This window comes from Chelonoidis abingdonii, chromosome 3 (assembly GCF_003597395.2).
Source record: "Chelonoidis abingdonii isolate Lonesome George chromosome 3, CheloAbing_2.0, whole genome shotgun sequence".
Lineage (NCBI taxonomy): Eukaryota > Metazoa > Chordata > Testudines > Testudinidae > Chelonoidis > Chelonoidis abingdonii.
Genome location: NC_133771.1, coordinates 151,636,416 through 151,650,049, shown reverse-complemented (window position 1 = coordinate 151,650,049; position 13,634 = coordinate 151,636,416). Strand labels below are relative to the sequence as shown.

General features: G+C 40.2%; 1 protein-coding gene across 3 annotated transcripts in view; it reads left to right on the top strand.

Moving 5' to 3' along the window:
* STRN (striatin) overlaps positions 1 to 13,634 on the top strand; it is a 115,592-nt gene that overhangs the window by 56,307 nt on the left and 45,651 nt on the right. For all 3 annotated transcript variants that reach the window (XM_075064224.1, XM_032772395.2, XM_032772396.2), the window contains exon 6: positions 10,752 to 10,887. In XM_075064224.1, coding sequence (XP_074920325.1) covers positions 10,752 to 10,887 — 136 coding nt within the window. The remainder of the gene's footprint in view (positions 1 to 10,751; positions 10,888 to 13,634) is intronic.

Sequence of the window (13,634 nt, the reverse complement as noted above, 5' to 3'; positions counted from 1 at the left end):
TAAACACAATAGTAAATTCATCTTAAGGCCTTTGTCTACACTTACAGTTTTGGCAGCGCTGGGCAGTAACTGTGGTGGTCCGTACACTGTGTAACGGCCAGCGCTGCAGTGCCACACTGAACAGCGACAGCATCTGCAAGTGTGTCACAACTTGCAGCGGTTGCAGCGCTGTTGTGAATGTGCATTGTGGGCAGCTATCGCCACAGAGCACCTCGTCCATTTTTGTCCGCGTGGGTTGTGGGAGGGGAGAAAGGTGCGGGTCATTCGCTTGTACCCTGGCCCGTGAATGAAACTTGTTTCAAAGCTTCTCTGATGCACACCGCTTCGTGGTGTGGCTCTTCTAACACCTGGTCCTGCCGTGCGTAATTAGCGGCCAGCTATTTGCCTCGCCTCTCCACCGCCTGCCATAAAGGTCTCCCCTTACTCTCAACAGAGATTGTGAGCACACAGCAAGCAGCAATAACAATGGGGACATTGGTTTGCTCGAGGCTGAGTGAGTCATAAATGTGCGCCAGCGGTGCTTAAACGCCCAAATGCACATTCTCACGCATCATCTAGCACTTGCCAGCCTTAGTGAACAGCTCTCTGACACTGCCAGGTCTGCCCTGTGTATGGCTCATGATAGCCTGGCATCAAGGGGTAGGCGGTCAACCCAGGATAAACACAGGCATTTTCAAACATCCCAACTGTCTATTTTCTGTCTGGGAAGTTAATCTCCCGTTCGCAGTCGTTTAAACAGAGTAGTGTTCTCCGAAGAGCGACGTCAGACCCCTCCTGCCATCCCAACTTGGACTTTGGATAACGTCCCTATGTGATCCACCAGTGGCTTTGGCAGCACCAATGGTAAAAAACGCTTTGCGGTTATGATACTGCGCGCCTGGTCTCCGGTTGCCAAGATAGGGACTAGGGTCCACTACGTGCCCCAGCCACAGTTGGGAATCCCATTGAGCCAAAGCGACACATGCCACTATACCCGTGCAACATTTCCCAGACGTCACAAACCTTCGTAGCAGCAGCTTAATGATTGCTTGGCTCAGCTTGCAATCACAGCAGCCCCCACAGTAGAATTTTCCACTCCAAATGATTCCAACTGACCAGTACTGCAGGCATGGCAAGCTTTCAGAGGGCTATTGCACTCGCTCCTCACTGTGAGGGCTCTCACTTGGTAATTATGGCAATTTCAGGGCAGTGGAACAGCAAGTCCAAAATTCCACAAAGTCTAGCATGCGAAAGTTTTGCAGCCACGCGACGCCACCAACCTGCCAAACTATGGCGGTCCCCAACAGCTGTGCTTGCCCGGGCCAAAACAGCGTCAATGGCTACAGACCTGCCCCAGTTACCAGCAGAGATCTCCAAAGCACAGGGGTCTGCGGTTGAGAGATTCGTGTCCACTCCTCAAACACTCTCGTCGCTAGCTCTGCCGACCCCACCGCTCCTTCGCCTATTGGCAGGTCCTGGTCAGCACAGACATGCACGAAATGCCGCGAGGTTTTACAACGTCCACGTTGCGGTCTTGATCTGACAGGGTCATGCTGCTGTGCTATGGGGCGTTTGCACAGTGTCAACCAGGAAAAAAGGCGCGCAAACGTAGGGATCTGAAAAAACTGAAGCGAAACGGTTGTCTGCTTGGCTTTACGGAGGAAGAGTGAGGCCTGTAGCACTGTGGGATACTGCCCGGAGGCCAATACCGTCGATTTGCAGCCACACTAACCCTAATCCGATATGGTAATACCGATTTTAGCGCTACTCCTCTCGTCCGGGAGGAGTACAGAAACCGGTTTAAAGAGCCCTTTATCGATATAAAGGGCCTCGTTGTGTGGACAGGTGCACCGTTAAATTGGTTTAATGCTGCTAAAATCGGTATAAACGCGAAGTGTAGAACAAGCCCTAGATTTTAAAAAAATGGAAAATGTCGTCTTATTATTGGAATGTAAGTTGTTAGTAATAAGCTAATACTATTTAAGTTTGTATCAAATTAATACTGTAGGAAAGGCAGTACAAAAACTGGAGGACGCTAAGTGAAGACCTGTTAGCAGTGAAATGTAGACCTTCAATACAGTAAAATAAGATGTAATGCTAAAGGGGCTTCTGTAATGTGATAACTTATAACTTTTCTCAGGACTTGAACAGGTCTAGGGTACCTTCCTATTACGTAATGTTACGGTAAAAGTACACATAAATAATTAATTTGTAATCAAAGTGGATAAAAATCCATTTTTTATGAAAAGATAGATTTTTTTTTTAAATTATCTTTTTTTAAAATAAATCTGCTTAAAGGAAAACTGAATTTATTACAGAATATGTTGAGGCCAAAACTTGCTATATTCTCTTAAAACATCTAAATAAAAAATAAATGTGCTGAATCCATGAACCTCTATCAGAAACTGAATTAAAAGCTACTTTTCTATATAAAGAAAGATGTTGTCCCCCTGTTTCTAGATTTTGAGGTCAAGCTTTATCAATATGGCACCATAAGTCAGCCTAAGTAACTCATTTTGAAGAGTCTTAGGCAAGTAGCAACTTCCAGTCATTTTCACTTAAGCATATTTGAAAATTTTCCTAGGCTGACCTGAAATAATCAGTTTAATTCACTGATTGCAGTTAGTCCATCTGTTTTAATATGTCATTTAAATGTAAATGTGAAATTGGTTAAATGTATATATCCAAAACATTTAAGGTTGTTCTGGTAATAAAAATAAATTTTATGTGCTGTTTTGTGTGTTTAAATTCTAATTATCATCCTAATACAGCTTGATACGAATCATGACCAAAAAGTTAATTATCTGGTAAAGGAAAAGAACAGCTTGCTTAAACGCCTGTCAGGGATAGTCTAGGTTTACTTGGTCCTGCCTCAGCACAGGCAACTGGTGTAACCGGGCATGTCTGACCCCTGCGGCGCCTCCTGCTGGTCACTCCTGGGAATTAGCTCAAACTTGCAGCTGGAGCGCCCTCTGCAGGCCGGTGATCCGCCTTCCGGCTTCTGCTACTGGCCCCGTGTCCCTCCCTGGACCCCGGTGCCCCTTTTACGTGGGGTTCTGCGCCCCTGGCAGTAACCCCTTTCTCTTTGGGGTTTCCCCCTCCTGGGAACCCCCCACCCTCTATCCCCACTTTGCTTCAGTGTCTTGGCTACTGTCAGTCATTGTCTAGCCCCATACCCTGGGCAGACTGCAGTATCATCCACTCATCATCAGCAAAGGGGTTTGGGCCTGCTGCCTTGGCCTACCCCTGGGTTGCACCCTACAACCCCAGTACCTCCTGGCCTAGTTCTAGGCCGCAGCCTGGGGCTTTCCAGGCAGGAGCTCTCCAGCTCCTCTGCCTTTCCCCAGCACTGCTTTATCCTAGGTACCTGCTCTGGTTTTCGGCAGCCAGGCCCTGCTCCCTCTACAGGCAGAGGAAGACTCTCTTTGCTCCTGGCTTCTCTGTCATATATAGGCCTTGTGGCTCAGTTTGGGGCGTGACCCCAGTTGCAGCCACTTCCCCAATCAGCCTAGCCTAAAAGGCTGCTTTCTCTGGCCCCAGCCCCTTCCCTGGGCTGTTTTTAACCCCTTCAGGGCCGGAGCAGGGATCCACCCTGCTACAGCTGGACTCGGTGACCTCTCAGGGTCTCTTCTAGCTCTACATTTCTGTGAGTCTGCATCTTTAAACAAGCAACATATCACTCAACATTTTCTAACATACTGAAAATGTACACTTAATATGAATCTGAAAATATTAATCTATATAATTGCTTAAGAAAAAATATATATATAAATAAAAGCATACCTCCTAGATAGCAAAATTGTGTACCAAATCTAGCGTAAAGGCTCTATTTTATTGTATGTCCATGTATTTTAATGGTTTTTTCAGCCAATGAGAGTGCACCTTTCTTGGAAAATAACAAGTACAATTTGATTTAAAATGAATTATTTAAATCTAGGCTTTCCACTTGATGCTTTTAAATCATGATTTAAATCACCTTGATTTAAATCAATCCACCATGGTGGCAGTCAATGTTTCATAAAAGGACTTGCCTACATGCCAGTGGTGAATGAATTTGTCAGACAAATTCAATCAAATTTTGCACTTGGGGATCCCCAGGAAGAGGATCAGATGTGATGCTTTTAATACTGCCTGCTTCTAGCACAGTGTCTTACATAAGACCATTGCACCAAGTGCAGCAATTGCTGTTGCTCCCTCAGCCTCCATCAGCTCTACTAGCTCACTGCCTTCCACCATACAGACAGACATCTCTTATTTCCCTCCTGTCCTCTACCAAATGTCTCTTACTGTTGTACGGAGAAACCCTGTCTTCTTCCCCTGTCACTGCATGCAATCCCAATGTCCAGATGTCAGGTTTCTGGAGGAAACAAGGATACTCTTCTCCTCTCAACAATGTAATCACTTTATTTTGTAGGGATTTTTTTGTTTTGTTTTGTTTTTTTAAAAGAGGGGAAAATTCTTGTGCCTGGTGTGCATGCATCCATTATACCATATCTCATCTGACCTATGTTCATGGCCAGCATTTACTCCTGGGGGAATTCTGTGCTTCTGCATACGTGCAGAAGTCATGACCCCCACAGATTTCTTTGCTTGCCCACAGAAAATGGTGGAAAAGCAAAGGGAAGCCGCAGTGCAGGCACATCGGTTGGGATGCCCGGAGCAGCCAGCAGAGAGAAATCACTGTGGGGGGGCTGGGGATGCCCCACCAGGTGGCTCTTATCCTGTGTTGAGCTTAGCTACAAGTCCGAGCTGGGCTGGGGGCGGGGAAGGATGAGACTTGTTCTTCCCCTGCTAGGAGTGGTTGGGGCCAGGTCAGACCCACCCCCAGAATCCTCCCTGACTGCAGGAAGCTCCACATGCTTTCTCACACCCCACTTCCTGCCCTCATTGCTCCTCAGCTGGGGTGGGGGGGAGGTCACTGTTTGGGGAACTCCTCCTCATCTGCCCATCCCCCAAGCATCCAGACCCCCCTATACCCAAACCTCTCTGCCAAATCTCACCTCCCTACCCCAGATCCCCTCTCAAGCCCTGGCTCCCTCACCGATCCCCACCCTCTCTGCATCTGGACCCCCACCTCTGCACCAAGACCACCCCTGCTGAGCCCTCCCATACTTCAACCCCCACCCTGATGAGTCCCTCAACCCCACTGCCCCAACCAACTGCACCCGGACCTTCACCCCACCAAGCCCCACTCCCCCAGAACCCAGACCCCCTGCTGAACCCCCAACCACCTTCATGTAGCCAGTAACCTGTGCTTCCCACTGCTATGCTGGAACTTCCACATCTATTTATTAACAAATACAGTTTTCAGAATTTTGCAGAATTTTAAAACGTGCTCAGAATTATTATTTTTAGGCTCAGAATTTTTAATTTTTTAGTGCATAATTTTGTAAGAAGTACCAGTATTCTAATGTTCAGTGCTGTAGTGTTGGCTATAAATGCTACATCTCTGTGAGAATGGAAAAATTTCCATGAAGAAGCTGGGAATGCTTGGGGTGACTGTGGTAGGAGGCTGCTTTTATTCATCTCAGTGTTCCTTTGTGGGGAGGACGAGGGTAGCAGTAGGCAGAGCTGCTACTGCAGTAGTACTGTGAAGACTGTCACTTTCTTTTCTAATAGACTGAAATGCTTATTTGAAGATGTGTGAGTTTCTAACTACTTCAGAAAATTGTTTTAAGTCTGGATAGTCTCAACTTTTCACATGTTGATGTTGGATTTCCAGTAGATTGGCTGGACAGTATTTTTGGAGCACCGTGCTCAACTTACTCCAACTGTCTGAAAATCACTTAAGTCAGGAGCTAAAGTTTTTCCTGCTTATCGTATAGTATATCAGTAGTCACTAGACATATGGCTGAATATTTGTCTTTTTACACATTCCTGTATATCTGCTAATATACAGATCCTCATGAACACTTTAACACTCAAGAACATCATGTGGATTTGGGATGCTTCCTGGAAGATTTTGATTCCATTTATGAAAACATTATTTTGATAGCCTGACATTGATAATCCTGTTCCCATATGTTTCATGGCATTTAAAAGGGGAGCTATGTTCACTTTCTTCAGATCAACCCACTTGCGTTACAGAAGATAAGTACAACTTCTCAGCATGAATGAACTCAGAAACAGATACTAAAAATAGCTTTCTATTAACATTTGAAATTTCCAATGCCTGCAGTGAGCAGAATGAGAGTTTTTCCCACATCAAAGTTTTATATCATTAAACCAAACAAATGGAAACTGCCTCACTAAAATGTCATATGTAGCCTTGTACAACGTGAAAGTATTTAAGTATCTTTAGCTTATTCCTTAAATCTCTTAATTAATCAAATTAATTCACCTTAACTGAATCCTAGGTAGTCCAAATTAATTTTTTGAGGATATTTTTTTATTATTGACAGAAGAATAAACATATCATAGAATAAAATTGATTAAATGGAATAAAGGAATAAAATGTTTAATAATAAAATAGATAATTTAAGATGCTGAGGACTTGATAAAGGGGCTCAAAGATGAGAAACTGCATTTAAATGGCCAATCAAAACTCATTACAAGAGTTTGAACATTTGTTAGAAAAACACTTTTTTAAAGGTTAAGGCTGATTGGGCTGTACTCTCTCTCTAACCTCAAACTGGATTTGCACCTTTTTATTTTAATAAGGCTGGTTTCTGTTTCACATCTTACACATGAGCAAAATAAACTCAAGTGAACACTGTTATGGAATCTGCTCCCTAACATCAGGACAATAATTAAGCATTTTCCCATGACCTTGATTTATTTTCCGGAGTAAAATAAACCATTCCCACCAGGACTTAAGCAACTAAATGTCTTTCTACTCCAAAAGACAGAATACCGAGTAATTCCTGCATCCATAAATCCTCTTCGCACTTACGATTTAATCAACCTGCTCTTTGTGTACTGGCTGATGAACATACATAGTGTGTGTTAGCATGCTTATAAAATGGTTTATTGAAAAAAAAATTAAACCTCTGAATTTAATTGGAAGAAGGAAATAATGCCAAAACAGTGTGTGAAGTAGACACAAATAGTAAATAAAAACAATTATAACATTGAAAAACTATTTTATTTTTAAAAATCACTTTTTATTTCCCCTCCTTTCCTCTATTCCTATCTTCCTCTTGCTTTGACCTGAGTGGGGCTTCAAAAACAGCTGTTTCTGCCACACCCAGACACTCACATCAGATGAGCTTAAACAGGGCTTCTGAAGGAAAACTACTGGGCCAGTAGGCTTTAGCGGATTATTAGGAGTAATGCTTCAAACAACAAGCAACACCTTACTGTGTTCTTTGAAGTCCCACTCTTACTGATCCAATGAAGACATTCGGGGCAGTGACAACAGCTTCACTTTAGAAGTGTCTCTCATTCCACTGCCACACATTTTGTTCTTGGAAACCTCATACAAGGCACTTATGGCGTGAAGAGGAAGAGACAAAAAAAAGTTAAGAAATAAGGGAGAGGGAAGCAGAGAAGAGGAGAGGGATGAGTAAGGAAGTAACTTTTAAAAGTTACCCCAATTATTTTTTACAAAAATTGTTTGTGGTGTGGTCTGGCTAGTCAAGTGGCTGTATCTTTTCATGTACATTTGTAGGGACGTAATTATATAGGCTGAAAGCTTCTTCAGTCAGTAAACTTGCAGTTTACATCCAAACCATTTTGTAAGTATTACTTCCTACTTTTATTTAGTTTTGCATTGTTTCTTGTCTAGTGTATGTTAATTCATTAGAACTTTCAAGGAGATTGCGACAGACTGTCTAGCCTGTCGTCAATTTATACACAAGGTAAAAATTATATTAAAGCGGTTCTACAGTTTTATTTGGTGACGTATTTCCTTATTTTTAGTTATGCTGCATTATAAAGGGCCTGGCTCTCTGCATGGTAATGAAAATTCTTCAAAGCGTTTGGAGTCACTAGTCATAGAAAAGAATAAGCTAATTGATATGTATGCATGTGTTTTCTGTACTCAGTCTGAGACACAGCTTAACTAAGATTTTGGCAGGCTTAAAAGAACTTTCATACCATGAGAAGGGAGTTGTTAAAGATACTATGGCCTCACATTTGAACAGATTTTGTTGGTAGGAAGAGACAAGGAGTCAACAAAAAATAGCTTAGGAAAATGATGTAACATATATTTGAGGCCCAAAGCAGGCCTTGGGGAGAACAAAAAGCTGTATTTTCTGTAAGGGGAGAGGGGATTTTGCTAAAACACACTCTCCCACCCCTCTCTCTATCCTAGGTTATATAAAACCTTTCTGGTACTCTAGATTAGGTCTTTGAAACTGTGGGTCAGACACAGACTTTTTCTGTATTGACCTGCTTAAACATTTTTTAGTCTAAGGAGAGCCTGTATTTAACTATTTTATTTTGTGAATTTCCTCTGGTTCTGTAATTTACCAATAAAGTCTGTTTTGATTTAAGACAGTCTGTCTTCAGTCTTTGATACTGTTAGTCACTGACAAGAGTCTCTGAGAAGAAACTAACCTCTTCTCTTGTGGGAGGGAGGGCACAGCAACTGAAAGATTCAAGGTGGGAGGTAATTAAGATCTCACGTGTCATTATAAAGACAATAACTGTCTGTAATATAATAAATAATTTAATTTTAAATTATAAAATATTATGGGTCATGTTAGAAGCAGCAAAGAAAATTCAGTATGCTCTTAGTGGCATCATCATACAAAAAAGTGAGTTAAACTTTAGTTTCCTGTGTTTTACAGTTTACTGTGTTTAAACCAGCTCCTAAATTAGACCTTGAAAGCCAAATGGACATTATACGTTTTGGACTAGTATCTTATGTTTTAAGGTTTTGACCAACTGGCTCCCAAGCCAAAATTTTTTCTGGAAAAACAGTTCAAGGCAGGAATTGAAGTTGGTTGCTGGTATGGTGAGACCAGTCATATCAGAGAGAGCTTTAAATGATATCTATGGAGTACTTCTAATAGAACAGAATTGGGGGCGGAGGTGTATGTTCTACGTTATCTCAAAGAGGATTGGGAGTTCTGTGAGGATAGTTATGTTCTCTATTCCAAAAAGGAGTCAGTTCAGATATTTCCCAAATCTGAAATCATTAAAAAAGCATATTGCACCGTCTGGTCCTCTTGCCCTCAATGTGTGTGCAAGGAATTTCCCCTGCACAGTTATGAGTCCATAAAGGTGCTATAGGGAGGGGTACCCTCAGCTGAGTCCTGTTTTTCCCCCTCCCACTTAATGCAGCAGTCCCTACTTCTGTGGTTATCCTGCTGTTCAGCCTTTTGTCATTATCACGATTACACTTCACACATCAACCAACTTTCAAAGACAGGTTTCACTTTCAACTATTTAAAACTTTTTCTTCTGGTATTCTAGCATAATTGGTAATGTAAAGTTGAAATCTATTTCATTTTTTTATCTGAGTTAAAAGTAATTTCAGTTACTACCCTTATCCTTGAGTAGTCCTGCCAATTTTCTTCACATACTCATAATTTTTAATGATTTTCACTCTCCTGTTGCTGTGTGAAGGCTCATACAAACAGTAAAGGAAGCTGACTAAAGAAGGGTAAATCTTGAAACTGACATTACACAAAGTGCTGTTGAATGCACAATGTAAAACAAACTAAAAAATAGATAAGATTCCTTTCGTATTTGTCAGTTAACAGCATTTTTAGACATCACTTGTAATAGCCAGTAAAAATATTAGATATTCATGTGATTTGCCAAATGGCAAGAATACCACGAGTAAAAGTATTAGGTGCTAATACAATTAGATTGCCAAATCTCCAAGAGCACAAGGCAGAGACAATATGTCTGCAAGGTGAAGCTTCATTTTTCCGTATACCTCTGGGGGTTGGAGATTTTTCCACTTGTTTCCATCTTTATTTAGCTATCCTACCAGGATCTTTGTTCAGAGTTCTGTCCCAGTGCGAGTAGTGTTAGACTGATTTGGTTTTATGGATTCTTGTTCATCCTAGGAGTTTGAAGAACTGATTCACTAATTGTGTTTAATCTTAGGATCTCTTTTACTGTACTGCATGTTCATCAACATTACCTTGATTAATGGTCACAGGCTCTAGCTTGGATTCTTTCTCTTAACAGTTGTTGACATAGCAACTCTTCCTGTTCCAGAGACATTTTCTGGTTTTTTGCCAGAATTGATAAAAGTAAGGTTAGCAAAATTATATTTTGTTAAATGTTAACTGCTCTTTAGAGCCCCTACTACATACTTTAGTCTTAAACAGATTTTTTTTCCATTGAACTGTTTTACAGTAGCAAATTTAATGCTCATCAAAGATGCGTGATTGATGGGTCTGGAGCCTTCTGTTTCCCAGCAAGAGGGAGGCATCACAGGAAGCAGTGAAGTCATATTTTGCTCTGCTACATTACTGTGTCCCTCTGAATGCATGAAAGCTAGCTTGGCTGTCTTGGCTCATTCAATCCTTGTGCTTCCTACTGCAGCTTCCAAGAAGGGTGCCAGTTGTGGTGGTGGTTTGTGATGTGGGTCCAGCTGGAAACTGTTCTAAAATATTTCAAAAAATTGAAGCAGCTAAGTGGGGAATTGCAGCTGAGTAAGAAATAATTACAGAGTGTTTAAAAAAACAACAACCCATCGTTAATATTGTTTGCCCACAAATATAATTACATATAATCATTGTCCAGTTTTACCAACTGACTTATTTTTATCTTGCAGAGTACTGGTCATTACAGAACAAAACAACCAGATTGGTGAATGCAAATTTTTTTTGTTTTTGCTCTTCTTTATTCAAAATATGTTTTTTGTCCAGGAAACCAGAATTGACAGACTCTGCCTCTCTGCTAGAGACCTTCAAATTTCTTGAAAATGCAGCTGCAGATTTCAGTGATGAAGATGAGGATGAAGATATTGAAGGAAGAGAGAAAACAATGATTGATACCTCAACGGTGGGTCAAAAAAAATCTCATTGTTGAAAAACTTGTGGTGAACAGAAAAGTAAAAGGAAAGTCTGAGGTTAAGAAAACGTAAACAGGTTGATTCTCTGTTACTTATGCATGTGCATCTGCATGTGTTCCATGCAAATTATTAAATGTACCCCATATATGACTAAATGTAAATCTGCCTAGTTGGGTGTGCAAGATTGGAAGCATAAGATACGCGCTTCTGAATGTATGCGCACAAAGTAAGCGTGCCTACTTGGAGCTTGAAAATGATTCCCAAATGTTACTTTTTACTCTTCTTTGGACTATTCTGTTAGCTTATATATATATTAAAAAAAAAACAAAAAAAAAAACCAAAACTTCTTGCTCTATTTGAATCCAGAAGTTTGTGAACCTAATTGTTTTTAATGAACATCTGATCAATTTTATTTTTTAGGACCCACACACCTTCTAATTCAATCTTCCTTCTTTTGACATTGAGAAGTATAATCTGTAATGCTAAATCAGAAATCCATTTGATGTGAAATATTTGCTTATATTGGCTTAAAACTTTTAAACTATTTTGAGGAAAATGCTTTTTGCCATTTCCCAGAACGTATTACATTTCATTTTTAGCAGCTTGTAGAGAATCTTAAAGTAAATGTACCTGTAATATATGAATAAACCCAACCCTATTATTTAACCCAATCCCTTTTTGTTTTGTCAAATTGTTATGATTATAAGAAGCACACAGAATCTTTCTCAGGGGAAGAGGCAATACACCATGTTTATTGAAGATACAACAATTAACATATGCATTCAATCACACCACACAGAGACACACTGTCCTGCCAAGTGGTGTTATAGTTATCCGTCCAGAGTCCAGATCAATCTAGTGGCCAGCTAGGTTGATCACAGGTAGGGAGGAGCTGGGTTCCATCAGTCGCGACAGGATGCTCTGGGGAAGTCTTGGCAGGACGAACCCAATGTTTCATGACAAGACACCCTGTTTATATAGTGATTTTCCTGCATTGGGACCAATGAATTTTGCACCATCATGCTGTAATCAATTGTTGTTTGACAAATGCTTGGTTTTTTAAATTTTTTTTTTATTTTTTATTTTTTTATTAAGTTTCTCAGGGAGTAATCTCATGCTGGTTGTGATTACAGCTTTCTTGTCGCCATTGATAGGTGCCTGTCTCGTTTTTAGAGTCTTTAATATGTCCTCCTCTGACATTTTAATAGGGGCGTGTTGCAGCTTCTTGGCGCCCTTGTGTCTGTCTCCAGTTCCTCCCTAGACCATCTGGTTAAGCAATGGTCTTTACACTTATCTCGTAACACACATATTCTTCATTCACACACAACACAAAATTAATTTATACAGAACATTTTGAACAGAAACATTAAGTTGCAATGCAAAAGAAAACAATTAGGCATTCTTTTACTTATTTTAAAATGCTAAATCTACAACAAATTGGTGACCCTCAAAGGTCTGTCACTGCCTTGAAATCAGCACAGACTCAGATTCTGGCTGATGTATCTTTACCAGTAGCCCATTAGGTCATTTCTTTCTGTTGTTCAAAAAGGGTAGGCTGGCAGGATATGATCAAATCATACACCAATACATTTAATACATATTACATTATTTTTCTTTATCCTTCGTTCTAAATTATATAAAATACAAACAATACTACTACAAAATGACTAAACTTCCTTTTGAGTATACAATGTATGGTAAGGTTACAGTTGATCAAATGAAAATGTCTGAAAATTTTGTCCTAATAAATCATGTTTGTCTAATCAGTTAGTGGTATTTAAATATAATTTTAAAATAACAGACCAATTAGTAGTTTGATGGTACAATGGTGATTGACTGTGGAAGTACAAATAAATGCCCTTTCTTTCTCTGTCATCAAGGGACCGCCATCTGTAACAAACAAATTTACTTTCTGCAGATCTAAAATTTTTTTTTCAATAAGTCTTTTACCTTTGCAAAAATTATCTCTCCTGGGTGTGTTTCTAATCATATGAAGCACAAAAATTCTTCCTTGAAAATTTCACCATCATAAAATCTAAAAAACAGTGATAGCTGGGCAGTGTCATTAAATCGCTTGATTCAGCCTCTTTAAGAGATGTGTATTTGGCATTTTTAAAACCATAAAGCAGTGCTGACAGACAATCCTTGTAATTTATCTCCAGTCTTCACACTGCCATAGAATTAGGCAGGGAAACTTGCTTCACATGGTTCACAATGTCATCTTTTCCTGTTTGCCAGAGATAAAAACAGTCGTAGGCGAATAGTAGGCTCTAAAGTTCTACATTGTTTTAATTATAAACATTTTTTTAAGGGGAGCTGGTGGGCCACACAGGAAGCCTTGATGGAACACATTTGGCTCCGAGGCTGCCTATTGAGTATCGCTGCACTACTGCTTAGATCGGCTTAACTATGCCACTCAGTGGTGTGGATTTTTCAGGTAGTTATGTCAACCTAATTTTTAGTATAGATCAGGCCTAAGTGAAATAAGTGCTGCTCAAAAGCAGTTTTTCTTTGAAATAGAGGCCATTAAAATTGACAATATATAATAACTAATATATATAAATAACAAACCTAAGTCACTGGTTAATTAAATGACTTTAACGTAGACTGTCTGCTTTTGTTGTAGGAAAAATACATTTTGTTTGACTAGTATAATATGAATTAGTGTAGCTTAGAACTTTTTGTTTTTTAATAAATTACTGAGATGGTGTTAATGACCAAAGAAAATCCAGCTTGC